Source organism: Sciurus vulgaris (assembly GCF_902686455.1).
Source record: "Sciurus vulgaris genome assembly, chromosome: X".
NCBI classification, from domain to species: Eukaryota; Metazoa; Chordata; class Mammalia; order Rodentia; family Sciuridae; genus Sciurus; species Sciurus vulgaris.
Window position 1 is genome coordinate 1,243,631 of NC_136471.1, and position 27,221 is coordinate 1,270,851.

General features: G+C 49.8%; 2 protein-coding genes across 9 annotated transcripts in view; one reads left to right on the forward strand and one right to left on the reverse strand.

Annotated features, from left to right (window-relative positions):
• The window catches only part of IKBKG (inhibitor of nuclear factor kappa B kinase regulatory subunit gamma), a 28,220-nt gene extending 16,399 nt beyond the window's left edge, over positions 1-11,821 (reverse strand). The window contains exons 1-4 of one of the 5 annotated variants that reach the window (XM_079124779.1): positions 11,695-11,821; positions 7,823-8,024; positions 4,324-4,535; positions 1,015-1,130 (exon numbers count right to left, since the gene is read on the reverse strand). In XM_079124779.1, the coding sequence (XP_078980905.1) occupies positions 1,015-1,130; positions 4,324-4,535; positions 7,823-8,009 (515 nt within the window). In that variant the 5' untranslated portion in view covers positions 8,010-8,024; positions 11,695-11,821. Of the gene's footprint in view, positions 1-1,014; positions 1,134-4,323; positions 4,536-7,822; positions 8,025-11,187; positions 11,667-11,694 lie in introns of those variants that run through there. The other 4 variants (XM_079124777.1, XM_079124778.1, XM_079124775.1 and 1 more) reach the window with 4 other exon arrangements.
• Positions 11,822-12,107: 286 nt separating this feature from the next.
• On the forward strand, positions 12,108-27,221 carry G6PD (glucose-6-phosphate dehydrogenase). 4 transcript variants are annotated; one of them, XM_079124768.1, is made up of 13 exons: positions 12,108-12,320; positions 13,138-13,283; positions 21,718-21,755; positions 21,861-21,969; positions 22,843-23,060; positions 24,165-24,323; positions 24,561-24,686; positions 25,078-25,171; positions 25,270-25,456; positions 25,718-25,953; positions 26,048-26,124; positions 26,251-26,343; positions 26,440-27,221. In XM_079124768.1, exons 2-13 carry the CDS (start codon positions 13,164-13,166, stop codon positions 26,528-26,530), a joined length of 1,548 nt encoding a protein of 515 aa, XP_078980894.1. In that variant the 5' UTR covers positions 12,108-12,320; positions 13,138-13,163; the 3' UTR covers positions 26,531-27,221. The 4 variants fall into 4 exon arrangements, with proteins under 4 accessions (XP_078980894.1, XP_078980893.1, XP_078980891.1 ...); XM_079124767.1 differs by having other exon boundaries at positions 12,109-12,320; positions 13,156-13,283; XM_079124765.1 differs by lacking the exon at positions 12,108-12,320 and adding an exon at positions 12,401-12,565.

The window sequence follows — 27,221 nt, forward strand, 5'->3', positions numbered from 1 at the left end:
CAGGCACAATGGTGGGTGTTTCTGTGTGGTCCTGTGGTGGCCTCCAGCTGCAGGTCACCAGAACTCTGACAAGGCAGGCCTAAACTGCTAGGCCCTCTCCACTTCTGCCTTTGCTCATGCTTCCTACTCACCACCACCAACTCTCTCTGTGAAATGGAGCTCAGTTCCCCTCTTCTGCAGGAAGGTTTCCCTGACAACTGCCCCATGTGCACAATGACCACCTTAATACTGTGCTAAGAGGGCTGGGGCTACCGGTAGGCTGCACCCATGTGTATGAGAACCACAGCACCATCCCTGCACTTTGACCCAATGATCCCACTTACGATGACCAAACTCACTTTGCAAAGGAGTGATAGGCAGGCCTGAGGCTGCTAGTTTGAAAGGTTGACCCTCAACTGGTGCAAGTTCCCTGCACTGTGCGGATACTTTCCCTGCTGATAAGGGTGGTTCCTGTGCCCAAACTGTTTGTAGAAACAATATGCACTAGGTTAAGCATGCACTCATTCTGCCAGGAGTTGGGAATTTTAGTGTGTGCCTGGCAGAGGGTGCCAACGTGAGTAGCCCCCAGCAGAAACCCAGGGTGCTGTCTCTATCAGGCAGACATGGGAAGTGTGAGGGAAGAGTAGGGAGAGTCTGAGGCAGGCTTCTCCAGTCTTCACCCATGGATCCTATATTAGGGGATCCCACCATGCACCCTTCCCCTGTGATAAACCTCAGCCTGGAAGGCAACTATGTGCTGGGTCCTTGGAGTGCTTCCAGAGAATCACCTATCAGAGTGTGGCATTAGGGGCCCATGAAAAGCCTCCAAAGGAAATAATACAAACTCCAGCAAAGGGTCGGAAAGCCTAGAAGCTACAGCTGGGACCCAGGTCTTTGATACGTGGATCAGAGCTGTCATAAAGCTGCCACAACAGGCATCCGTCCTCTCATAGAGGAATCCCCGGAGGCTTCTACACCCTCCTCATTTGAAACCATGGAAGTGGCCTCCAGGACTGGCTTTCCCTCCCTACTCACCTGCCCTCCAAAGCCTGCCGTTCCTTGGTGGCAGCCTCCAAGCGACTCTGGCTCTCTTGGAGCTCCCCCAGCAAGGATGTCACCTGGGCTTTCACAGAGGCCTTGTCCTCAGCCATCTGCTATAGGAGAAAAGGTCACCTCCTGTTAGTGCTACTTTCTGTTCAGCTTCCCAAGCCCCGAGGCAACCTGAGTGACTGAGGCATGTGCACCCTGAGAGCTCCTCTCCTGCCCTCATTACCCTCCAAACCCAGACACCCCAGGGCCTCATGAGCACGATGGCCACCTGACCTTTCCCCAGTGGCCCACCTTGACCCTTGCTGCTGGCTGAGATGTATTTCCCAGGCTCCCCCCATGCCTCCCCAACTCATCTCATCCCTCACCTCCAGCAGCTACCCAACCCTAGCAAGGCACTGAGGCAATGTGAAGGGATGGAGTCCCACGAGTCCATGCCTCCTAGTCCTTCCCTCCTCATTCCTGTGGATAGGGCAACACAAGATCTCAGAGACACAGGAGTAGAGAAGTGCCTGGAGTCTTGGGTGGCTCCTGACAGCTCAGCTATTGCCCTGGCCACCAGACCATAAGGGCTGAACCTGGAGGCCATGTGGTTGTGGCCCCAGCAGGTAAGCTCTTATCTTTGAGAGTCAATGCTAAAGGAGGCAAAACTCAAACAGCAACAAAAACACAAGCCTAGTCTGCAGGCCTACAGCCCCTAGAAGGTGGGAGGATTCACAAAGCAAGAGTGGATACTGAATCTTTTTAAATACCAAGAAGAAAAACTCTGTGCACCAGGAACAGTGGTACATGCCTGTAATCCCAGCAACTTGGGAAGCTGATGCAGAAGGAAGGCAAGTTCAAGGCCAGCCTCAGCAACTTAGCAAGACTACAGATAAAAAATGAAAAGATCTGGGGATGTAGTTTGGTGAGGGGAGGGTCTCTGCAAATACTCTATTCAAACCCTGCATTTAAGAAACTTAACCCAACTAGGAAAGCTGAGGTAGGAGGATATTCAAGGAGTTCAAGGCTAGACTGGGCAACTTAGTGAGACCCTGTCTCAAAATAAAATACAATAAAATGACTAGGAATATAGCTCAATGGTGCACTGGATTCAATTCTGAGAAAGAGACAGACAGACACACAGACAGACAGACACACTTGACCAAACTTTAATAGGACTTTCAGCAACCTAAGGCCATGCTAATAAGATGCACCAAGCTGCTTCCAAGACCCTGTCTGGAAATGCTCAGAGCTGTTAAAAGAACTGTCTAGTCTGGCCAACACCTAACATAGGCCACTGACCTTTCTTGGACCTTTTACTAAAAGAACTATCGACTATGAGTCAGTCCTTCCTCTGTCTATGTGAGTGGTCTGTGTATCTCCTACAACCTAGCAGTGTCTACCGCAAAGACTTGAGAGCTATTCCTTTCAAATGGAATCATCAAAAGAGATGATTCCACAATCTCCCAGTCTCTCTGGGAGAACAGAATCCTAACTTTGTTACCTGCCAGGTCACAGACACACTGGCCTCATCACCTGGGCACTGACACCCTTTATCATTTTTCACTTGAACTCTTCTCCCAACCTGACACTCTAATTCATTCATAGTCTGCCCCCCTCTCCCTTTCAGTGCTAGGGTTGGAAGCCCAGGCCTCATGCCTGCTAAGTACACTGCTACCACCATTCTCTCTTTAAAATACTGGTCACCTATGGAGCTCAGCTCTTTTCCCTACTGACAACAGTTACTAAACAAAATATGTTCTCACAGCTACAAGGAATGCCCACCTTTGTTTGACACAGGTGTTCTTATAAAAAGAAAATAAATACACAGAAAGAAGGTCACATGATGACAGAGGCAGAGACTAGAGAGATGCAGCTACCAGCCAAGGAGCACCAACAACTGCCAGGAGCCACCAGACACTGGGAGAGGACCTCAAATGGGTTCTCCCTCGCAGTCCTCAGAAGGAATCCACCCTGAACACACCTTGATCTCAGACCTCTAGCCTCCAGAACTGGGGAACAACAGATCTGTTGTTTAAGCCAAGCCCCCAGTGTATGGTACTTTGCTTCCATGGCCCTAGCAAACTCTTTACACCTCCACATATGACAAACAAGCACCTTGAGCCAGGAGCTCCCAGTAGTGAGGCCCACAGCACATGCCTTTCCTCCAGGGCTGGAAGCCTGCCTGCAGCAAGTGCCCCCACTCCCATCTCCTCACCTTGCCCCTCCCAGGCAGCACACACCCTGCTCAACTATTGTCACCAGGGTCCTGAGACCAGCCAAGAGAGAAAGGCCCTCAAACACCCACCTCAGCCCACATGAAGCATGCCATCCTTTGGGGACAGTACACTGAAGGGCCAATTTACAGATCCACAAAGGGGCCAAAGCCTGAATCTCCCAAAGGTGCGTCTGGGCCCTGCCTAGCTCCTAGAGGATGACCTCTAAGCCCCTTGGACATCCTGCCTGATGGGCATGTCTGTTCACCTGGGGCTTAGGGCCCCAACCAGGCGGTCTATGCTGATGCCTTGATGCAGGTGGGGGCCTTGGCCCACATGGTACCAGCTGGACTTTTGGGTGGCTGGCACTTGAACCACCCAGGTCACCCACTAGGGTGCTCAGTGCCTTCAAGACTGACACACTGGCCTCATAACCTGGACACGGACACTCTTTTTCATTTTTCACTTGGGTCCTTCCCCCCACCTGACACTCTAATTCATTCATTCTTGGTCCCTAGACACCAGGGACCAAGTGAGCTTCCTGGCTGACTATACTCTTTGCACACTGTTCCACAATGCTGATGAGAGAAGCAGGCACCGTCTGCAATGCTCCCTGGGAGGCCACCTAGAAGCTCACACTGGCCTTGCCTGGCCCCTACCCTATGTACCCTGAACCTCAGCTGATTTTAATTTGTATCCTTTCACTGTAATAAGCTGTAGCTGTGAGTATGATGGTTTTTTTCAGGTGAGTCCTGCAAATCAAGTCTGAGTGTGCTCTGGGGGACCCCTGACCATGGGCTCCTTGTGGGAATACTGGTGTCCCTATACTTTTCAGAACACAGGTGAAGAAGTTAGGTGCACACCTGTAATCCCAGCAACTCAGGAAGCTTGAGACAGGAGAATTGCAAGTTTGAGGCCAGCCTCATCAACTTAGTGAGATGCTGTCTCAAAATAAAAATAAAAAGGGCTGGGGATGTGGCTCAGTGGTTAAGTGTCCCTGGATTCAAGCCCTGGTACCAACGAGCAAACCAAAAACAGAACACAGGTGGAACTAGAGCCCCAAGCTCCCAGAGAAGAGCCTGCCCTGCCTGCCACCTACCTGCTGACATAACTTCAGATGCTCCACCTCCTGCAGGGCCTCCTCTCTCTGCCTTCTCAGGTCCAGCTTCTCCAGGCTCAGTCTCTCCACCAACTTCCTGGCCTCCTGAAATTTGCACATGAGGAACTCCTTCTCCTCCCTCTGGCTGACTTGGAAATGTAGCAGCTCCTCACAGCGCTCCCGTAGCATCTGGTTGCTCTGCCGGATGGCATCTGGGGGCACAAGAGACAGCAAAGGGGAGGTGAGTCCTGGGAGTTAGGCAGTCTGAAGCACCAACCCTTGTCGGGCTCACATGGGCATGAGGTCCACAAGGCCCAAGGCCTGAAGCTGGGCTAACCATCACAGCACCCTGCATAATACCAGGTGGCCTCTCCCTGAGATAGATAGCTTCTAAACACTCCCCCTCACTTCTTTAAACACTTCCAAAATCAACTACTAATGATATGCCCATAAGTTTCTGCAATACCATACTAAAGACGTGAGTTTCACTTTAAAGGACACAGCAAAAGCTACTTTCTTGGTAAGTGACTCTGGAATTCATTTGTATTCTGTTCGGTTCAAGGCATGCCAACCCTAGAGCAATCTCTCCCCATTCCCTCTCCCTGATCCCTGGCACCCCCTCATCTGCTCTTAGTCTCTGCTGGAAAAATCACATCAATGGAATTGCACACAAAGTAAGTGCAATTTTTTATATGAAGTTTCTCCCCAAATATTACAGGCAAAAGCTACACCCTCCTCTGCCTCTCTGCTGGCTCTCACAGCCTCCTCCATGGACATAATCAGGAGCATCATGGGGGGCAGACACATCCAGAGCCCCTAGAGGTTTCACTTGTCACCCACCAAACTCAGGTCTGTCTTTACAGGTGGAGGCAATGCAGCCTAGAGGCCTCTGCCCACTGCTGGAGCCCAAGCAAAGCTGTAGCACTGAACACATGAACTGAAAAGGAGCTGGGGCACCATGTTACAGCATGGTCCCTACAACACAGCTGGCCTACAATACTCTCAACCCCAGGTCCATTCTTGACAGAGAACTCTCTGGGAAAAAGCAGAAGTCCCTAACCTGGTCACACACTCTATGTGTGTAACTATTCTGAAAGCCTCAACACAATGGGTCTTACCTGGGGACAATTATATCGCCCAGGAGACATTTAGCAGTGGCAACCAGTCGGCCAGGAAAGTGCAAAACATCCCTAGAATGCCCGGGACAGTCACACCACAAAGAATTCCCTATCCCCAGATGTCAATGATGCTGGGGTAGAGGACACTGTCCTAAAAGAGTCAGTTCTTATTGATCCTCTGTGCTCAAAGCAGGGCCTCTCCAACGCAGCCTCAACATCAAGGAGACCAGCACTGGACCTCCTCCACCACGGAAGGAAAGGCAATTCATCCTGACAGAAGAGGGGATCTGAAGGACATATATTCTGACATATTCAGGTTTGGTTCCTGCTTACAGGCAGTCAGCCAGCACTACCCTCTGAGGCCCCCAATGCTCGTGACTTGTCAGCACAGTCATGTTATGTCACCACAAAACATACCATCTGTGATGTCCAGCAAAGGAGGTGAGGTAGTGGGAATGTGGCTGAGGCCACCACTCAGGATGTGCTACCCTGGCCAAGAGCCACCACCTTGAGTCACCAGCTAGCTAGAATATGGATGGCCAACTGAAGACACAACTGAGGCACCAGCTCAGAAATGATTCGTTCAAGGGAAGGGTAATGTCCTCCAGAATACAGTATATACGGAGGTCAGAGTCCCCAATAAGAACCAAGGAATGAAGCAAAAGGGGCTGTACTTGCAGTGACTCCCCTGGAAGGCAAGGGTGTGCATGAGTCAAGAGCATGGACTGGGTAGCTCACTAATACTTATTTTGCATTTCAAAGGTTCATGTGCATTTCCTACATTCCAATGCCTTATCTTTGGAGACAAGATCTATCTTTTTCTGTATCCCAAATTCCTGTATCAATACCAGGAGACCACTGTACTGAAAACAGATGCAGATGGGTTAGTGGGCTTGTGACCCATTCTTTTTCATTCTACCCCATCCAGAATTTGTAGAAAACATAGGTGGAGCCCCAGCTAGGAAGCAGGTCTCTGTGCCAATAGAGGAGCAGCCTCCAAGATGCTCCATGTGCATAGATTCAAAGATGATTCTGTCTTCAGTAAGAATAATGCACAGAACCAGGCATGGTGACACACACCTGTAATCCCAGCTACTCAGGAGGCTAAGGCAGGAGGATGGCAAGTTCTAGGCCAGTCTGGGCAACTTAGGGAGACTCTATCTCAAAATAAAAATTAAAAAGGGCTAAGCTTGTAGTTCAGTGGTAGAACACTCCCAGGTTCAATCCCCAAAACCAGAAAAAATAAAAACAGATTTGGGAACCAGAGTGAAAACAAAAGGTGCTGGGTGCCCCACCAATCCCAGTACCTCCCCCTCCTCCAGCAATTCTGGGCCAGACCATTTCAAAGTCCCTACAAGCAAGTGTCCTTATTAACTAGAGGCCACCTGGGTACTTAGGGCCCACTCAAACCAAAGGACTAGCAGGCCAGAGGAGGAAGACCACCCCCCAAAACCATGTGGCATGATCATGAGCTAAAAGAAAAAGGATAAGGAGAGGGGAGACGAGGATGTTCCACTTGGTGGGGGGCATGTGGGGATGTGCATCTGCTCCCTGAATGTCAGTGGAGTTGAGCAGCACAAGGACGAGCAGAACTGTCATGGAGACATGGATGCTGACCCAGGAAAACACTGGTGCACAACCACACTAGAGGACAGGCGGCCTTCTGCTGACGCCTTCAGAGGACTGCCTCAGTTGCTCCAGAGAGCCACTGTCCCAGTCAGAAGCCAAGCCTCACCCACAGTATCTGGTACTACCCACTTCCAGGATGGACAATAGTTAATGATTTATCACTGCACGGATATAGAGGCCTGGCCAAGTCTGGCTCGACTACGAAAGGTCACTCCAGCTCCAGGGCTCCCTGTACCCACAGCCCACTTCTCTCTCTGCCAAACCCTGCTTCTTTCCCTGTCCTTTTCTTTTCCAATATCAGTCCTCAGAACACTCTAAATACATTTCCTTAGCCAGGTGTGGCTGGCATGCACCGATAATCCTAGCAGTTAGGGAGGCTGAGGTAGGAGGATCACGAGTTCAAACCCAACCTCAGCAACTTAGTGAGGCCCTAAGCAACTTAGCAAGACCCTGTCTGTAAATAAAAAATAGATAGGGCTAGGTATATGGCTCAGTGGTTAAGAGCCCCTGGATTCAATCCCTGGTACCAAAAAAAAAAAAAAAAAAAAAAAAAAAAAAACATTTCCTGCACACTAATCTGTACCTGAGTGTACTTCCAACAAATCCCAACTAAAACCAAGTCAGAGGGTAACTAAGTTTGAAATGCTAGCCTGCTCTCAGGAACATACCCATCAAGACCCAGCAAACACAAAGGTGCAGATGAGAGGAATAAGCCCTCCACTCCACCCTACCACCCCCACCACTGGACTCACCTCGAAGCTCTTGATTCTCCTCCAGACAGCGCTGGAGGGTCTCAGGGATACCCTGCTCTGAATGCAGATGTAGCATGGCCGGCTTTCCCAGAGAAGACTCTTCACCCAGCACGTCCTGGTCCCCTGCTGGGCCACCACTGGGCTGCACCATCTCACACAGCTGATTCTTCCAGAGATGCCTGCTCATCCAACAAGTCAGTGTCTAGAAGAGAAAAGTATGCATCACATGAGAGCATGCAGAATTCTCTTACCCAGAAGGACAAGGAGTCTACTCTGTGCAGAAGCCCTGGGCCCACATTTGCAGCTGAATGCCAACCACTTCATCTACTGTAACCAGATGCTGAAATGGGGTTTTGGTGTAAGAGGTAGCAAACACTCCCACACCAATGGGAGGGGATTAAGACTGGGGATATAGATCAATGACACAGTGCTTACCTAGCATGCACAAGGCCCATTACCACAAAAAAAAAAAAATCCAAAGGGAGAGGATTATTTGTAGAGGACACATGCCAGTATTCTGGGAATCCTACCCTACCCCTCCCCACACTTCTAAGCAGAAGTGGAGGATCACAGTCCCTCATCCTCACCTAGTGTGATGAGTTGAACAGCCCCAAAAAGGATATGACCACGGCCAGGCACAACAGAGCATGCCTATAATCCCAGCAGCTTGGAAGGCTGAGTTGGGAGGATGGCCAGTCTCAGCAACTTGGCAAGACCCTAAGAAACTTAGCAAGACCCTGTCAAAATAAAAAAAGGGCTGGGGATGTGGCTCAGTAGTAAAGCACCCCTGAGTTCAATCTTTGGTACAAAAAATATTATGACCATAGCCTAACCCCTGAAATCTATTAATGTGACTTTATTTAGAAAACAGGTCTTTGCAGAAGTAGTTTAATCAAGGATCTCAAGATATCATCCTGGGTTATGTGGGTGGACCCTGACTCAGTAACAAGTGTCCCGTAAGAGAAGAGAAAGTAGAAAATAAAGAGAAACACACAGAGAGGAGGCCATATAGAGATGGGAGTGATGTGAGAACAAGCCAAGGAACAACCGGGCCACCAGCAGCTAGAAAAGACAAGGGAGGATCCTCTCCTAGGATCTGCAGAGGGAGTCTGGCCTTGTTCGCCCTCTGATTTTGAACTTCCAGCCTCCAAAAATGAAAGATTAAATTTCTGTTGTTTTAAGTCACCTAGCTTGTTATTTCTATGGCAGCCACAGAAACTCATACATATAAGAGGGGCTTCAAGAAGGCCTCCCTAGAGTTGGGAGGATAGGGGTAAGAAAAACTTCTGGTATCTGACATGTACTGAGAAATCTGTGTCAGTACCTGAGATAGCAGAGCAGAGTGAGCTGCTTTGGTTCATAGATGTAGACCATGAGGAGAAGCACCAGATCCACCATTCTAGATCCACCCAAGACTGACTACCAGAAGTGGAGGCCAACCCCAATGTAAGTTTCCAGCAGCAAGCCTGAGGCTAGGAAGGTTGACTTTAACACTGATTAAATTTGGCTGTTTTGCTGGGCCTGATGGTACGCATCTATAATCTCAGCAGCTCAGGAGGCTGAGACAGGAGGATCCCAAGTTTGAGGCCAGCCTCAGCAAGTTAGACCCTGTCTCAAAATAAAAAATAAGAAGAACTGGGGATGTAGCTCAGTGGCAAAGGGCCCCTGGGTTCAATTCCAAAAAAAAAAAAAAATCAAAAAAAAATTTTTTGGTTGTTTTGATTGTTAGCACTGATAACATCCCACCTATAACCCACTGACCCAAACACAGCAGCTGACCTGACTTCTTCATCTTCCTTCATGTACTTTCTTTTTTCAGCTTCCATAACAGCCCACTCTCTTGGTGTCCTTCCCACCTCAAAGGCTGATCCTGCTCAGGCTCTTTCACTGAGTTCTCATCATTTCATATGGAGGTACCCAGAGCTGTGCTGGAACCACTTCTCTTCTCTAACTACACTCACTCCTATAGTCATTCCATCCAGCGTCATAGCTTTAACCCAATATTAATGTGAATAATACCCCAAAACAGACCTCTTTCCTGAATTCCAGAATCACGTATCAAACTTGATATACCTATTTGAATGTCTAGTAGTCCTCTCAAAACTAAGTTCTTGGAACTAAGAATATATGTCAGTGGTACAGCACTTGCCTAGCATCCATGAGACCCCGAGTCTGATTCCCAGCATCACAAAAAATAAATAAATAAGTATAAATAAAGGGGAAACCAGGCATGGTGATGCACACCTAAAATCCCAGTGACTTGGGTGGCTGAGGCAGCAGGCCAGCTTGAGAAACTTAGTGAGAGATCCCCTCTCAAAATAAAAAATAAATAAAACATTAAAAGGTCAGGGATGTAGCTCAGTGGTAAAGCACCCTGGGTTAGATCCCCAGTACCAAATAAATAAATAAGTAAATGGGGAACTCCTAAGTATATACCCAAGAGAAATTAAAATACATCCACATATGAATGTTCATAGTGGCATTACTCAAAGCAGCCAAAGAGTGAAAACAACCCAAATTTCCATCAACTGATTAATAAACAAAATTTAGTACAGCCACATGCTACAACATGAATAAATCTTCCAAACATTATGGTAAGAAAAAGAAAAGTTACAAAAGAGCACATATTGTATGATTCCATTTATCAGAAATCTACAAAATAGACAAATCCACACAGACAAAAAGCAGTTTCCAGGCTACTTAAGGAGATGAGGTGAGTGAGGCCAGAAGGGTGCTTAAAGGGTCCAGGGCTCCTTTATAGGGTGATGAAAATGTTCTTGAATTAGTAGTGAATATGCTAAAAACTGTCAAACTGTGCACTGGTCAATTGTTTAGTGTGCAAATTATATCTCAAAAAAACTGTTATTGAAAATGATGGTAATGGAAGAGGATTGTCAGGAGTATAGATTAAACACAATTAGTCACTAGTTGATAACTGCTGAAAGGTGGGAAATGGGTACATGGAATTTACTAATCTTTCTACTTGTTTACATTTTAATAAAATGTTCATAGTACCATTGTCTCTCACACCTGGACTACTGCAATAACTTCTTAACACATCATCCTGCTTCTAGTCTTGGCCCCTACAGTGCACTGTCCTCACAGTGGCTATAACGATCTGCCTAAAAGGTAATTCAGGCTGGTGTGGTGGTGTACACTTGTAAACCCAGATACTGTAGAGGTACTCAAGAGGCCGAGGCAGGAGGATAGCAAGTGCAAGGCTAGTCTGAGCAACTTAGCAAGACCCTGTCTCAAAACAAAAAGTAAAATGAGCTTGGGATGTAGCTCAGTGGTAGAGTGCCTCTGGGTTCAATCCCCAGTACCCAAAACAGGCACACAGATCACTCCTCTACCATGAACCCTACCTTGGTTCCCCTTTGTAGCCAAAGGCCTACAAGGTCCTATACCATCTGGTCTCCCCATTCCTCCTTCTGCCCCTCCTCTGAGTTTCTAGAATATATCAAGACGGCCCATTCGTTCTCAGGTCACAGAAACGGTGTGAGGGAGGGCAGGTAGTCAGTTATCGTTTTGCAAGTGAGCAAAGTGAGGCGCATGGAGTAAGTCACAGCTGCCAAGCTATACTCCAGTCCTTTTTAAAGATTTCAAGTGCACTCGAATTTGATGAACAGGAAATGTCTCTGGACTAGAAGAGTTCTCGCACTAGGGATATAGTGAGACAGACTGCTGCAGCGGTGGGAGGAGCAGAACCAGTCCCACTCGCCGCCCAAGTAACCTGGGTCCTGGTGTTCTAGAAGCGCGCGGCCGGAACCGATAGGGCCCAAAAGGAGTGGGAAGCCTGGACATCAGGAGGCATTTCAGAGGCAGCAGAACACCCGCCGATGGAACCCTGTCTTGGGAGAAGAGGGCCACACCTGTCACCAAAGTCGGTCAGACGTGAGAAGGGCTGAAGCAGCGGGTTGCGAGAATTCCAGGGCCCGGACTCTAGGAGAAAGTCCCCGATCGGGCGGCCGCCTTTCCCTTCCCGGCTGTGGAAATCCCCGCTTCCGGCTTCCGGCGTCGTTGCCGTGAGATCCGGAAGTAAAACACACAATCCCTGACCCCCAAGAGTGCAGGAGGCCGGCAAGAGATGCAAGGCCAAGGGAAGGCCGCTTCCTGCTCGAGGGAAGCCCGAACCCGCAAGCCTAAGCTAGGAGGCAGAACACTGCCCAGGGATAAGCACCACCCTCTTCTTTTTGGGGCGTCACCGTGTACACCACCCCTAGTCTGAAGGCAGCGCATTCAGACGCTGGGCGTTTCTCTGCACCCCCGACACGGGAGGGGCCAGGACCAGGCAGCAAAAGGCCCCGCCCAGGAGCCAGAAGGGTGCCGGGGGGCGTGGCCACGCTGCCGGCGGAAGTAGAAAACCAGACTGTAGGCTGAGGCCGGTCTGGCAGTAGGGACGCGGGGAAACTGCATGGGGCTGCCCCCGTGCCCACGAAGCATCTTGATCTTGGGCAGCGACGACAGCAGGCTGTGGGTGGATCGGCCTCCTGTGCAGGTGTCCGAGGGGCGGGGCTGTTCGCGCGCAGGGCTGGTCAGGGATGCGCGCGCACTTATCCTCGCCCCTCCTCTCCCTCTGGAGATGGGCCGGCAAGGCCCCGCCCCGCGCGCCTCGCCTGAGGCCGGTCAGCTCAGCCTAGGCGCCCGCCCCCGCTGGTTAAATGGGCCGACGGGGCTCGATCCCCGGAAACGACCGTACACTCCGGGGCTGCGAGCGCTGCGGGCGACGGCGACGAGGCGCAGGTAACGGGGCGGGCAAGCGCCGCACCGGCAGAGGGGCGTGCTGCCCGCGGCTGCACCACGCGGCCTTTTAATACGCGCTATTTTTCTAGATGGTCTTAACTGATCCCTTTGTAACCCGCACGTCCCCCATTGGAACCTTGAAGGCAAGACCCTGAGAGAGTAGAAGACTTGCCAGAATCGCCCTGCTTGGCTAAACTCCATCATCTGCACCATCTAACGCGCTCCAGTTCATTGTGGAGTTTCTGGCAAAGTCCGCAACGAGATGGTCCCGAGCATGTAATGCGATGCTCTAGCAGGATTTTTATCCGGTGGCCCAGAATTAATGCTCTAGCTGAAATCCATTCATGCTTTGAGTAATTTTGTAATGTACACCCTGAAAAAAGGCAGCATGAGAGAGTAAGACTGGAACCCAGAGGCAGCAGTGTCTAACCCACCGACCCTGCTGCCCCACCCCCACCCCGCCCATTCCCAGAGAGTGGTTTCATTAATCTACCAAGAGCACGGTAAGGACCCAAAGGACCCCTCAAGAAGGAGACCAACTTGTCAGAGCTCTTCTGTTCTACCTTGTCAAGGAGGCTTTCTTTCACCAGAGAGCACCATGGCAGAGCAGGTGGCCCTGAGTCGGACCCAGGTGTGCGGGATCCTGCGGGAAGAGCTGTACCAGGGTGACGCTTTCCACCAGGCTGAGACACACATATTCATCATCATGGGTGCATCGGTGAGTCTCCCCCAGGCCCCAGAACTGAAAAGTCAGACTTCAAGTGTGGCATTGTGCAAAGCACTTCCCACTCTGTGCCTCAGCTTTCCTGATTGAGAGTTGTGGGGCTGCATGGGCTTGAATAGATTGAGTTCTACCTGTTTCCCCTGCCCGTTTGCCACTACCATCCCTGCACTACCTGGTATACACATACTTTTGAGATGTTTCTAAAATCTGATCACCCATTCAGTGTAGACAGAAGTCCTAGAGTTGCCAGGTCTTAAGGGACCATGTTGTTGAACTTCTTCCTTCTCAGTGGGAAAAACTGAGATGCAAACAGGGAATGCTATTCATTCTGTATTTTTTTCAAACCAGTTTTTGACTTGACAAATGTCACAAGGTCAGTTCCAGAAGTAAGATCTGGAGCCCCATCTCTGCGTCTTCTCTCTCTACCAATGAAGTTCCCTGGTCACAAATACTGGGTCTTTGAAAACTTCCTCTTTGCCACAACTTCAAAAGCCTCCCAAGGAGCTCTGCCCACCCCACCTGGCCCCAGTTGTCTAGCTGGCACAACTGCCATTTTGCTCTGATAGGAAAGGCCAAAGAATAGAAGCAAAGGCAGAGGTATTACATATTGACAGTACATGGTGGGGCAGGAAAAGGAGGGGTGGCCTGTGGATCTGTTGCCCCTAACAAGAGCACCCTCCCTTGTGTGCTATGTGGCAGCAAGACAAGTAGAAGGACTGACTGGACCAAGGTTTGATGGCAAAAGTGGTTTCAGTTGTTTGCTTTTAAGCCTAGATGTGCCCAAAATTCTGCTCAAAAGTGTGTGACTATCTTCACCCTTAACTTACTGTGTAATCTTGAACTTACTGTGTACTCCATCAGTACACAGTTAGCTCTTGACAAGGCAGGCTCAGCACCATGCATGTAGTGAGCCCCTCCATGCTGGAGCAAATCTATAGTTCTTTATTCACTGCCACCTGCTTTTCAAACCTGCTCCCTGCTGCCACCATTGTATTTCTTTCTTCCCCCTCTGATAGTGGGGATTGAACTGAAGAGCACTCTACCTCTGAGCTACACCCTAGCCCTTTTGGTTTTTTTTTTTTTTTTTTTTTCTTTTACTTTTTTTTTTTTTTTTTTTTTTTTTTTTGCGGAACTGGGGATCAAACTCAGGGCCTTGTGCTTGTGAGGCAAGCACTCTACCAGTTGAGCTATCTCCCCAGCCCACCCTTTTGGTTTTGAGATAGGATTTTGCTAAGTTACTGAGATCCTCCTGCCTTAGTCTCGCCAGTACCTGAGATTACAGGTATGCACCACCATGTCCAGCCCATCTTTGTATTTCTGATCATAACTTAGAAAAGAATGAGGAGGAGAGCAAGAGAAAAGGGCATTGCCACTGGAAAAGCAAGTACAGGCCACCCCAAGCACTGTCACCTGGTAACACCAAGGTCCCCAGGAGATACCTAGTTGGGGCACACAGTGGGATGGGCTTGGCCTTAGCCCTGGTCCCATTTGAGGAGCCATACCTGTGTCAGCCACAAACCTTAACACCTAGGACTCTGACCATAGGCCCTCATTTCAAGGATCAGACTGGAGCAGAAAGTAACTAAGGATGATTTCCCTTCCCCATTCCTACCCCATGTTCTCACAAACCTAGGCCAATAGTGACCCAGACCACAATGATGGATCATAACTCCAGGCCCTCGGCTCTTGGGTACCTCACTGAGAGCATCCAAGCTTGCTGTATGACTAGAGCAAGTGTGTGTGTGTGTGTCTGTCTCTGTGTCTCCCCGTCTCCCTCAGTATTTCACCTAGCAAACCAGGTCTTCACCTTCTTAGGCTGATTATGTGAGTTCCTGCTGGCCTTGGGTTAGGCAACTGTGTCTGACTGCAATCAGTAGGGTTCCCCTTTGCTCTCCTGTGCTCTGGGAGTGAGAACAAGAGGCTTCTGGAACAGAAATGGTAAGTGCTGGCTCCAGCAGAGGGGAGTGGAGAAGACAGGGATCTTCTGAAGTGCCCCATTGTTTCTCCCCCCACCTACAGAGAAGGCCTGGAGTACATGCAGGGGCTTCTATGCCCAGACAGCACCCAGAGCAGCTCCCATCCTCAAGCCTCCTTCCATACCTGGCAGCTCACTTGCTGTGGGACGTAGGCTGAGTACCAGCTGTTCTGAGAAACCAGTAGCAGTCAAGTACCTCTTCCAAACCACAACAGCCACAGCCCCTTCCTCATGGAGCCTGTAGACTGGGGAGCTAGAGACCCAAAGAGAGTAAGCAGACCAAGAAGAGTCCAGAGGGGCTCACAAGAAAGAAGCCACAAATGGGCCCCGTGTCCCCTGCCCCTTCAGCACACGGGTCCCATGAAGAGGACCTGGAGAGTGAGGCCTTCAGGTGAGGGCCGAGGGTGCCTCCCAGTAAAAGGAAGAGCAAGCACCCATAGCCCTAAATCAGGAACAAGCCCAGTATGACCTAGAAACCAAAAGGAGGCCAGCAGCTGGGCAAGCAGGACACCCCAAGGCCAGCTGGGTCCAAATGGCCATCCTCTGCCACTTCCTCTCTGGCAGGCTTACCCAACCCTCACCCACATGCCCAGCTTCCTTCCTGGGAGTGTTCTGACACTGCCTCAGTTACCAAGTGGGCTTTCAGCCACTCAAGGTTTCCCCGCTTGGGGACTTTGGCAAAGCTGGAGAGTGACACTTCCTTCACCCATAGGGGCAAGGGAAAGAGTATCCCACTAGGAGTCCACATGGGTGGCAGGGCCCTCTCCTCCCTGTGCCTCATTTTCCCCACCTGGACTGTGATGACCATGGCATGATGTGTGACCCTGCTGCCCCAGCCCTTCCCTCTTCTTGGGACACTTCAGGGCTGGCTGCCCCCCTTGGGCCGATAAGATTCTTGCCGTATCATGATGACGATGATGTTGGCATTCTGCCAAAGGCCTGGTGACTCAAGAGCCCCAGAGTGTAGGAGGGAGGCCCTTTTGTTAGTTTTTCCTGCCTGAACCTACCTTCGCAGCCCCAGGTTCCCTCACCCCAGTGGTAAGGAGCCAGCTGGGCCTCCACCAAAGCCCAGGGCTCCACCTTGGGAAACTAAGTGTATCCTTGATGCCAGCTATTCTTTGGGACAGGATGGCTTACTCCTGTTGGGCCTCCACCCTAAAACCCTCACACCAGAACAAAGGGTTGCAGTGATTTGGGTTTATAAAACAGGAGGTTGAGGCCAAGTGGCAGCCCAGGTCCCTTTGCCCTATCCTGCTTCTACTGAGGTGCAGTTTGTCCTTGGGTAGACCCCTTCCCCACAATGATTCTTGGGCAAAGCAAGGGGGTGGCAAACCTGAGAGGCTTCACCTGCTGTAATTGTGCCCACCCCCACACGTGTTTAGGTTTTATGTCTCCCTGTATTCCTTGCTCCAGAACAGCAGAGAGGACAGGGCCACCCCAGCCCTGAAGAGAGTGGCTGCCCACCACCCCCACTATTCTTGGTCCTACCTCAGCTCTCCTTTGGGTGACTTGGAGCCAGCAGATTGTCAGTTGCAGGGACTGAGCTGAAACAAGGCAAGCAGGTTCTATCTCTAGTTAATCCCAAAGGGAACACAAAAAGAAACAGCTCTGGATGCAGAGCAACTGTGACTCAGCAAACCAATCCCCTGCCTCCAATACGTGGCCTGGAGTCTGTCCTGATTCCTCCCAGTTGGTTGGAATTTTATCATAAGCAAACATTGCACTTACAGCATTTTGCAGGCTGGGATTCCTACTGTTTATTTCAGGGTCTAGTTCCCAGCAAGCTGGCCCTTTCTGGAGCATGTGGAGTCGACATCAAACCATGCAGACATGTGCGGTGTCCCTCCCAGCCCCACTGAGGGGAGAAAGCCAGAGGCAGGCATTGACAATGCACTGAGAAACTGAGAGTCATGTTGGGGGAGCCCCTGCCGCAGGGTTGGGGAGTCATCTGAGCTAGATCTTGAGGAACCAGAAAGGGCAACCATAGGATATGGTAGGTTAGAAGCTTCACCCAGCAGAGATCCAAATGGCTTTGGAGAACAATGAGTAGGCCCTTGGGTGGCCAAACTTGGCATCAGATGGGGGATTGATGGGTGTGCAGATGCATGAGGAGGTCCACCAGGCAGTCAGAGTCCAGCTGGCAGCAGTTCTGGGACATTATCCTGAAGACAGTCATCGCAGCATTGTGGGCCAGGGAGGCCACCTAGCCCAAGATCCCAGAGGTTCATATGGGTTTGTTTTGTTTTTGTATGGTTTTGGTTTGGGGTTTTTTTGTCGTTGTTTTGGTTTGGTTTGGTTTGGTTTTAGTACCAGAGGTTGAACTCAAGGCTGCTTTTCCACTGACCTACATCGCCAGCCCTTTCTGTTGTTTTGAGACAGGGTCTCACTAAGTTGCTGAGGCCAGCCTCAAACTTGCAATCCTTCTGCTTCAGTCTCCCAAGTAGCTTGGATTACAGGCATGCACCACTATGCCCAGCAGTATTTTTATTTTTTTTTTTAAATCAAGATACAATGCAGCAGGGCTGGAGTTGTGGCTCAGTGGTAGAGCACTTGCCTGGCATGTGTGAGGCCCTGGGTTCAATACTCAGCACCACATATAAATGAATAAAAGATCCATTGACAAGTAAAAAAAAAATTTTTAAAGATACAATGCAGGGAAGGTTTCTACAACTTAATTTTTCATGAATATTCAAGTCATTTATTCCCGGAGATGGATTTTCTCTCTGGGTTGAGTTGAGATCTGGGTTGGGCCAGTGCTTTGTGCCTGTGCCACCCACTCACCTCTTCCCACAGAGTGGCAGTGCCTCATGAAATGTGGGTTCACAGCCCAGACCTTCCCACACTCTTGATTATAGGGTCTGAGATGAAAGGGCAGGTGCCTTGTTCCATTCTTCTTTAAGAGTGTACTGGTCATTTCTGCCCCTTCCTCTTCTATCTTGTTAGTCGGGTTACAAAATTAAAGCTTGTTGGGCTGTCGATGGTAACTAGGTGACTGAACTGGATGAGCAGATGGACTTGGAGAGGAGAGATGTTGTGATTCTTCCTGGTGCTTCTGCTGCCCAAGAGCATGAGGTGTTCACTTGGTGATTTTAATGGAGTTGTATCATTTTCTCTGTAGTGCGCCTGAACATTTATATCTAGTTCTTTTTCTTTTTCTTTTTCTGGCAGTACTGAGAATTGAGTGCTCTACTACTGAGCCACATCCCCAGCTCTTTATTTTTTATTTTGAGACAGGGTCACACTGAGTTGCCCAGTGTGGTCTCCAATTTGCAGTCCTTCCTCAGCCCTCTGAGCAGCTGGGATTACAAGCACGCACCACCATGGCTGGCTCTGTTTCTAGGTTTTTTATAGCATTTACTTTTGTGGTGTGCACCTGTAATCCTAGTGACTTAGGAGGCTGAGGCAGGAGGATGGAAAGTTCCAGGCCACCTTGGGCAACTTAGGGAAGCTGTGTCCCAAAATAAAAAAATAAGGGCTGGGGTACTGGGGCTGTAGCTCAGTGGCATAGTGTTTGTCTAGCACATGTGAGGCACTGAGTTTGATCCTTAGTGCCATATAAAATAAATAAATAATAAAATAAAGACATTCTGTCCCCCTACAACTGCAAAAAATGTTTAACAAAAGGGCTGGGGATGTAGCTCAATGGTAGAGCACCCCGGTGTCAATCCCTATACCAAAATAACATTTACTTTTGAAAGTGGTACTGCTTTAAATTGCTTTTTGTCCCCTCCAACTTCTCGTTGCTAGTAAATATTGAAGGCAAGTGACGTGAGCCTATTAATATTTTATAATGTTTTATTGAAATAAATGTTGAAAAGAATACAGGCCATAAGGGGACAGCCTGATGACTGTTCACAAACTTGACACACCCACATACCTTCTACCACATCGAAAAACAGAATGTGATCTGCATTCTAGAAGCACCACCTTACAGTCACTGCACCCCCAGGGTAATTTCTAACCCACTCCCCACCCTCTGTTCAGTGATTATTTTGTCACTCTTTTGAGAACACATGACAGTGCACAGATGACATATCCATCTGCCCAAAAAAGTTCTTGGGTGCCTCTTCCCAACCACCCCACCCCCTGTTCCAGGAAACCACTGATTTAATTCCTGTAATAATAGACTAGAGTTGCCCATTCTAGGACTTTATTTAAGTGAACTCAAGGGTTTAATCTCTTGCGTCTGGGTTCTTTGGCTCAGCATAATATTTTTTGTGACTGGTCAGTGTTGCATGGATCTGTAACATGTTCCTTTGTTGCTGAGTAATATGCCTTTGTCTGTTCACCTGCTGATTCATTTGGGGTGTTTTCAGTTTGGGTCTGTTTTGAGTCAGACTGCTATGAACATTCATGCACAGATTTCTGTGTGGTCTCCTGCTTCCATTCCTCTGGGCAGTACCATGGAGTGGAATAGCTTCTCTTGATGAGAGGCCACTAAGCTGCCTTAGGAAGTGCCCAACCATCTCATGTCTCCATCCACCTCTGAGTTCCACACCGACCCTAGGTGTTATCAGGCTTCTGGACTACAGTCATTCCAGCTAGTGTGAAGTGGTATATCATTTGCAGTTTTTTTTGACAACTAACAATCTTGAATATTTTTTAATGTTTTGTAGCCATTCATTTCTCTTCCTTGTGAAGCATCTGGCCAAGACGCTTACCCATTTTTAATTGGGTTGTTTTCTTATTGTGTTGTAGGAGCTGCTTGTATATTCTGGATACAGATAAGTTGGGTGAATACTGTCTCTCAGTCTGTGGCTTGTGTTTTTTGTTTGTTTGTTTGTTTTGTTGTGGTGCTAGGGATCCAACCCTGGGACTTGTGCATGCAACGCATGCATTCTGCCACTGAACCACCCCTTGCCCCTCCATGTTCTTAATAGCATCTTTTGATGAGACGGTTTTTGATTTCGGTGAAGTCTTAATTGTTCAATTTTTATGGTTATTGCTTTCCTAAGAAATCTTTGCCTGCTCCTATTGATTTTTTTTAACCTAGCAACCTTGCTAAACTCTCATTAATCCCAAAATTTTATCTGCAGATCAATTTCAGGTGGGTTTTTAATAGATAAACCATCATGACAAATAATGGCAGTTTTATTTCTTCCTTTCCAAACCTAAAGCCATTTTCATTTCCTTGCCTTGTTGAACTGTCTGGTTCAGCATTGGCTAAAGAACCAGTAGCAGATATTCTTTTCTTGTTCCTGGTTGTTTGCAGGGAGTTATTTCAACGTTTCCCATTCGTATTGTGTGTAGGGTGTTTCATAGATGCCCTTTATCAAGTTAAGGGAGTTCCCATTTGTTCTACTTTGCTAAGAATTTTCATCATGAATATATAATACTCTGAAACTCTACCTACATTTCTTGAGTTTAGCAAGGTTGCTAGATTTTAAAAATCAATACATAGGAGTAAGCAAAGATTTCTTAGAGTTTTTTCCTTTATTCTCTTAATGAAATTCTCACTGATTTTTGTTTTCATATCACACCAATCTTTTATTTCCCAGATAAACCCACCTTGGTTCTTTTGTGTTACATCTTTTAACATCACAGGATTCGGTTTGCTGATGTTTTCTGTAGGATTCTCACATCTGCATGTGTGCATGTGAAGGGGCTTCCCACATGCCTGTCTCATCAGATCTCAGTGCCAAGGTTCTGCAAGAACCTGAAAGTGGCTTCAGGAGTGTTCCCCTTCCTGTGTCTGTAGAATAAAATTCTCTCTTCCTAATTTGATAGAACCCACTGGCAATGCCAGGCGTTATCTTGGTGGAAAGGTCACTCCCCGCTAAGTTCCCTTGCTCCATTTTGTAGGTTGAACTTCTGTAGAATGTGTCCATCTCATCTAAGTTGTTAGTAATGGAATGAAGTTGTTTATAAAACTCTCTTCTGTGCTTCCCAGGTAGAGTTTTGTCCCATTGTATCCCCAGTTATTTGTGCCTGTTGAAAAAGCCACGGTGGCACAGGGGTTTTTGGCTTTTAGTAGTCTTTTTCAAACACCAAATTCTGGCTTCATCGATCTTTTCCTTTCCTTAGTTTTCCATTTCATGAACTTTTCTTTTTTACCATTTCTTTCCTTATTTGGGGGGAGGGCTATCCTTTTTTGCTCTCCTTATTTGCTATGCTTTTCCTGACTTCATAAATTGAATAGGTAGCTTATTGTTTTCGCTGATACCAGGTTTAAGGTCACATCTCACCGGTTTGCTCTGTGGCACCTTCATCATCTTTCAGTTCTAATGAATTGAATTTCCGGGAATGCAGGAAATACACTCATGCCTTCCAGATCAAGGATGCAGGGCTGCAGCAGGCTCAAATCTCAGGGCTTCTGTGGCAGTGTATGGGGACAAGATAGATAAGCTTGTGGCTGAGTGGTGACCCTGAGTGAGTGCTCACATCACCAAGAGGAATGATGATCTAGGTCATGTTCCTAGCTTCTCCTGACCACACCTGTTCTCTTTGTCACAGGGCGACTTGGCCAAGAAGAAGATCTACCCCACCATCTGGTAAGTGCATTCCCTGCTGACCCCAGGGCCTCCCCACCAGGGAAAGGCCTGGTCCTGCCCTCTCTGGCCTGGCCTGGCCTGGCCACAGCTGTACTCTGCCCTCAGGTGGCTGTTCCGAGATGGCCTTCTACCCGAAGACACCTTCATTGTGGGCTATGCTCGCTCCCGTCTTACAGTGGATGACATCCGTAAGCAGAGTGAGCCCTTCTTCAGAGTGAGTGGCTTCAGGGTCCCCCAACCTTGTTCTGCCTTCTTCCCCAGCCCCAGGTGGCCCAGTGGGAAACCCCCCATCCCATCTGTAGGACAGCTTCCCTTCCTCCTTCCTCGCTTGACTGGCAGAGAGAGAGAACTGCCTCAGGACAGCTGCCTGGCACTCAAGCCCTAGCGCCTCACATCCTTGAGGGCCCCCAAACCATCCACTTGTCAGCCACCCAAAAGTTTGCCTGTCCACCCTTGCTGCTTCCTCCATTCTAGGAAGAACTTGGCACAGAGAGGGAAAAGGGTCCCTCTAGCCTGAAAACCCATTTCCCAGCCCCCCTCTGACTTAGATTTACTCGGTCTACCCTGCTGTGCTCTGGGGCCATACTGGGATATGCCACGAACTAGAAAAAGGATTCCCCCCTCATGGGCACCTTGTCCCCACAGGAAATCCTACAGATGAACGTTTTTCTTAGCAAGATGTAGTTTGGTGTGCTGATTTTGGTAAAAGGTCTTTCTCCATTGTATTTCTCCCAGGTCATATTTTTTTGAAATAGAACTTCTGTCTCAGGGCAAAAGGACGCTAGGGATATACAGGGGTGCTTATACAGGTTATATGCCCCGTCTGCACAGTAGTCCTGCCTACCTCAGCCTCCCTCCCATGAATTCACAAACCTGGCGGGGTAGACTGAACACTGTGTAGGGCAAGGACCACTGACTTCTCAGGGAGCCCTCCCAGGCCTCCACAGAAGCCCATCCTGGCTGTAGGAAAAAAGAGACAAGTGTTCACAAGACCCTCTGCTTACCTGGGACAGAGCAGACATGGACTCTGAGGAAGGTGGAAGAAAGGGGCTGACATCACGTCTATCTGTCTTCCCATCTCTCCCAGGCCACCCCAGAGGAGAGGCCCAAGCTGGAGGAGTTCTTTGCCCGCAACTCCTATGTGGCTGGCCAGTATGATGACCCAGCCTCCTTCAAGCACCTCAACAGCCATATGAACGCCCTTCACCAAGGGCCACAGGCCAACCGGCTCTTCTACTTGGCCTTGCCACCCACCGTTTATGAGGCTGTCACCAAGAACATCCATGAGACCTGCATGAGCCAGACGTAAGGACTGTCCTTTGCCCTTCCTCCCTGTCCCCTTTGTTTGACCTGCCTTGATCTGGCCTGCCCTGGCCACAGATCCAGCATTGGCCTGGGAAGCCAGGGTGAGGGGGGATGTCCCATTTGTTTATACGTGAATTAGCTCTCCAAATAAAAGGAAAGGCTATAAATACACTAGTTTTCTAACAGTCTTTATTAAAAATGCTGCCTCATGTTTGCGTGCAAGGTCAAAGTTCTTTGTTACAGATCAAATGGTCCCTAGCAGTAGTTCCCTGTAGAACCACAAGATGGCAGTGTTGCTCCATGAAATGCTCGCTGCCACTTAACTTTTTCTTTTGCATTTCACGTTTTCCCAGAGTCCCTACCATGCCCACAAGGTGGCAGTGTTGCTCCACAATAAACTACTTCTGACCCGCCACAGTCTCTTTCCTGGCTTTCAATGAGGAAAATCGTGTTCACACTGCAGGGATAGAAAAGGATCTTTCCTCTTTTTAAAACAAATGGGCACGAGCTTCTAATCCCAGTGACTCAGGATCTTGAGACAGGAAGATGGCAAGTTCATTGTCAATGTCGGCAAGTTAGCTTATAAGTTCGAGGCCAGCCTGGGCAATTTAGCAAGACCTTGTTTCAAAATAAAAAATTAAAAAACTAGGGATGTAGCTCAGTGGTAGAACACCCTTGGGTTTTAATCCCCAATACCAAAAAAAAAAAAAAGACAGTGGAGAAGCTCTTACCTTGATGACATCCCTTCCTCCTGCTCCCCCACTAGCCACTGGGTCACTCTTGACCCACTGAACACCCAGTGTGGGGCCAGACAGGAACAGTGCCATCTAGAAATATGCCAGCAGTGCCACCGTAGGACCCACAGTGGTTAGGCTGAAAGCTGTTCAGTCACCAGGAAGGTGTTGGGAAGGCTTCTGACATGTTGAGCCCAGTATTAAGAACTAGGGGGACAGAAAATGTTCTCAGGTGTGACAGGGCTCTGTGCTGAGAAAGGAGGGCAAGGGCCAGCCTAGCAGAACTTCCCCGAGTCACCTAGGAATACAGGACAGAGGCCCTGCTCCCTGGATACAGGGTCAGGGTGACATGGCTATGGGCTCCTGGCAGAGGCTGGAACCGCATTATTGTGGAGAAGCCCTTCGGGAGAGACCTACAGAGCTCTGACCAGCTGTCCAACCACATCTCATCCCTGTTCCGTGAGGACCAGATCTACCGCATCGACCACTACCTGGGCAAGGAGATGGTCCAGAACCTCATGGTGCTAAGGTGGGGACGAGTCCTGGCCTAGGGACTGGGTGGAAGGGAATAAGGGAATAAGCCCATGGTGGGTGCTTGGGGAATCTCACCTGTCCTGCTGTTGCCCCAAGGACAAATTCCTCAAGAATGTAGGTGAGGGTGGTAGGCCCCAGGCCTGGGTGTAGTCCAGCTGACCACTCAGATTTGACCGCTGTGCTGCAGAAGCCAAAGACAATTCCACTTGGGGACTCTTCCACCTCCCCACAGATTTGCCAACAGGATCTTTGGCCCCATCTGGAACCGGGACAATATTGCCTGTGTGATCCTCACCTTCAAGGAGCCCTTTGGCACTGAGGGCCGTGGGGGCTACTTTGATGAATTTGGGATTATCCGGTAAGAACCTGTCTCTTGCTCCCAGGAGGCCAGCATAGGGCATGGAGTACAAATCCAGCCATCCTGCAGGCTACTCCTCCCTGTTCTGGTGATTCTTCCTCACAATCTGAAGTCCAAAAATCTGACTGTCTGAGCTGCCACATGTGGCTAGAGGGGTAGGACCCCCACCCAGCCAAACATCCCAGGGGGTTCTTGCTTTAAAGGGGCCTGGAAGACATTGGGGAGCAGGAAGCAAGTCTCACAGCCTGTCACTGGAAAGCCTTGTTTGGGGACCCTGGGCTCCTGAGAACCTAGCCAACAGGGAGGGGGGACAAAGTGAGCCCATTCCTCATCCCTTCGTTCCATCCTAAACGTGCTGCTTGACCAGAGCTTTGGCCTCTTCTGTCTCCAGTGATGTGATGCAGAACCACCTCCTGCAGATGCTGTGTCTGGTGGCCATGGAGAAGCCTGCCTCCACTGACTCAGATGATGTCCGTGATGAGAAGGTGGGTGGAGGTGCCAGGTCCCCAGTGGCCATCTCACACCTGCCGTCCTGCACCCCATCTTGTTACCCAAGGGCCCACTCTCGCTGCCTTTCTCCCAGGTCAAAGTATTGAAATGTATCTCAGAGGTGCAGGCTGACAACGTGGTCCTGGGCCAGTATGTGGGGAACCCCAGTGGAGAGGGTGAGGCCACCAAAGGGTACCTGGATGACCCCACAGTGCCCCGTGGGTCCACCACTGCTACCTTTGCAGCTGTCGTCCTCTATGTGGAGAATGAGCGGTGGGATGGTAGGTTACACCTCTGGGGGCTGGTAAGTCAGGGCTGGGCTTTCCCTCGTGGAGACCCTTCTCGTGGGGCCAGACACACTCACTGCTCAACAGTAGGGGATACTGGAGGGAGAGGCCTGGTGGGTGTGGGACATGGTGCCCTGGCCATACACCACATACACATTTGCATGCACATATTAGAGTGGAGTTGTCACTCATTTGTACGTGTGGCCCCACACTACTGGGAGAGCCAGTCCTGAGACCAGCCCTGCCCCCACCCAGGGGTGCCCTTCATCCTACGCTGTGGCAAAGCCCTGAATGAGCGCAAGGCCGAGGTGAGGCTGCAGTTCCGCGACGTGGCTGGCGACATCTTCCACCAGCAGTGTAAGCGCAACGAGCTAGTGATCCGAGTGCAGCCAAATGAAGCTGTGTATACCAAGATGATGACCAAGAAGCCTGGCATGTTCTTCAACCCTGAGGAGTCAGAGCTGGACCTGACTTATGGCAACAGATACAAGGTGCCCACAGGGATAAGGTGGTCAGGAAAGGCCTCAAGGGGATGGCCTGGGTGGCCATACACCATGGTGTCAACCAAACCCCCTCTCCCCACAGAACGTGAAGCTTCCTGATGCCTATGAGCGCCTCATCCTGGATGTCTTCTGTGGGAGCCAGATGCACTTTGTACGCAGGTGAGGATCCCCAGAAGCTCAGCCCTAGCCGCATCATTGGGGATGGGATGCCAGGCAGTGGGGCGGCCTTCTCCCTCCGTCCCTGTGTGCCCCACTCCCCACCAAAGCTACACTTGATCCCCTCAGTGATGAGCTCCGGGAGGCTTGGCGGATCTTCACACCACTGCTGCACAAGATTGAGCGTGAAAAGCCCCAACCCATCCCCTACACATATGGCAGGTGAGGAAAGGACAGGGACTAGGGGAGCAGAGACGAGCCGGGAACATCAAGGTCACGGGTTCCTCACCTCTTGTCCTCTACCTGCCCTGTTTCTAGCCGAGGCCCTGTGGAGGCGGATGAGCTGATGAAGAGAGTGGGCTTCCAGTATGAGGGCACCTACAAGTGGGTGAACCCCCACAAGCTTTGAGCCCCAGGCACCCACTCCATCTGCCCTCTGCCCCCTTTGTCCTTCCTATCACCCTGCCTCACCTCAGGAGGACTAACCCCACACCAGGAAGACTTCGGGACCATAGCCTCACATTCCTCAACCCCAGGCTTGGGCCACCACCATCTTCCCCTTGCTGCTGCTGCTGCTGCTGTTGCCGCCACTGCTGCCACCACCACCATCAGTACCCCTCCCTGGGCCCAGCTACATTCCTCAACCATCAAGCACCCATGACATGCACCATGACTGTCCTGGGCCAATACAGGCCCTGTCTGAGCCACCAATCTCTCCATGGGACCTGAGGCACCTTCACTCCAGCCTCCACAGAAGGAAGAAGAGTGGCCCATCAGTCTGTCATGGAACTCCTCAGGACAAAAGTTAGGGATAGTGGAGAGGAGCCATGGGCCTCAGTGGGGCAGTGGCCAAATCACTCCCCAGTGGCTATGAGCATGCTCCTCTGAACTTGAGGAAGTGGTCAAGTGCATCTATGTGAGATCCCATGGCCATACTAGCCTCAGTACCAGTTAACATTCCTGGTCACCAGCTGGAAGGAACCTAATGCTGCCCAGCAGTGTCTTGTTCCCCCAGATGTCCCTTCTTACAAATTCTACACTCCATGCAGAAGCATCAACTGAGACCCCCCACTCAACCCCTGCCATTAAATCCTCAAACA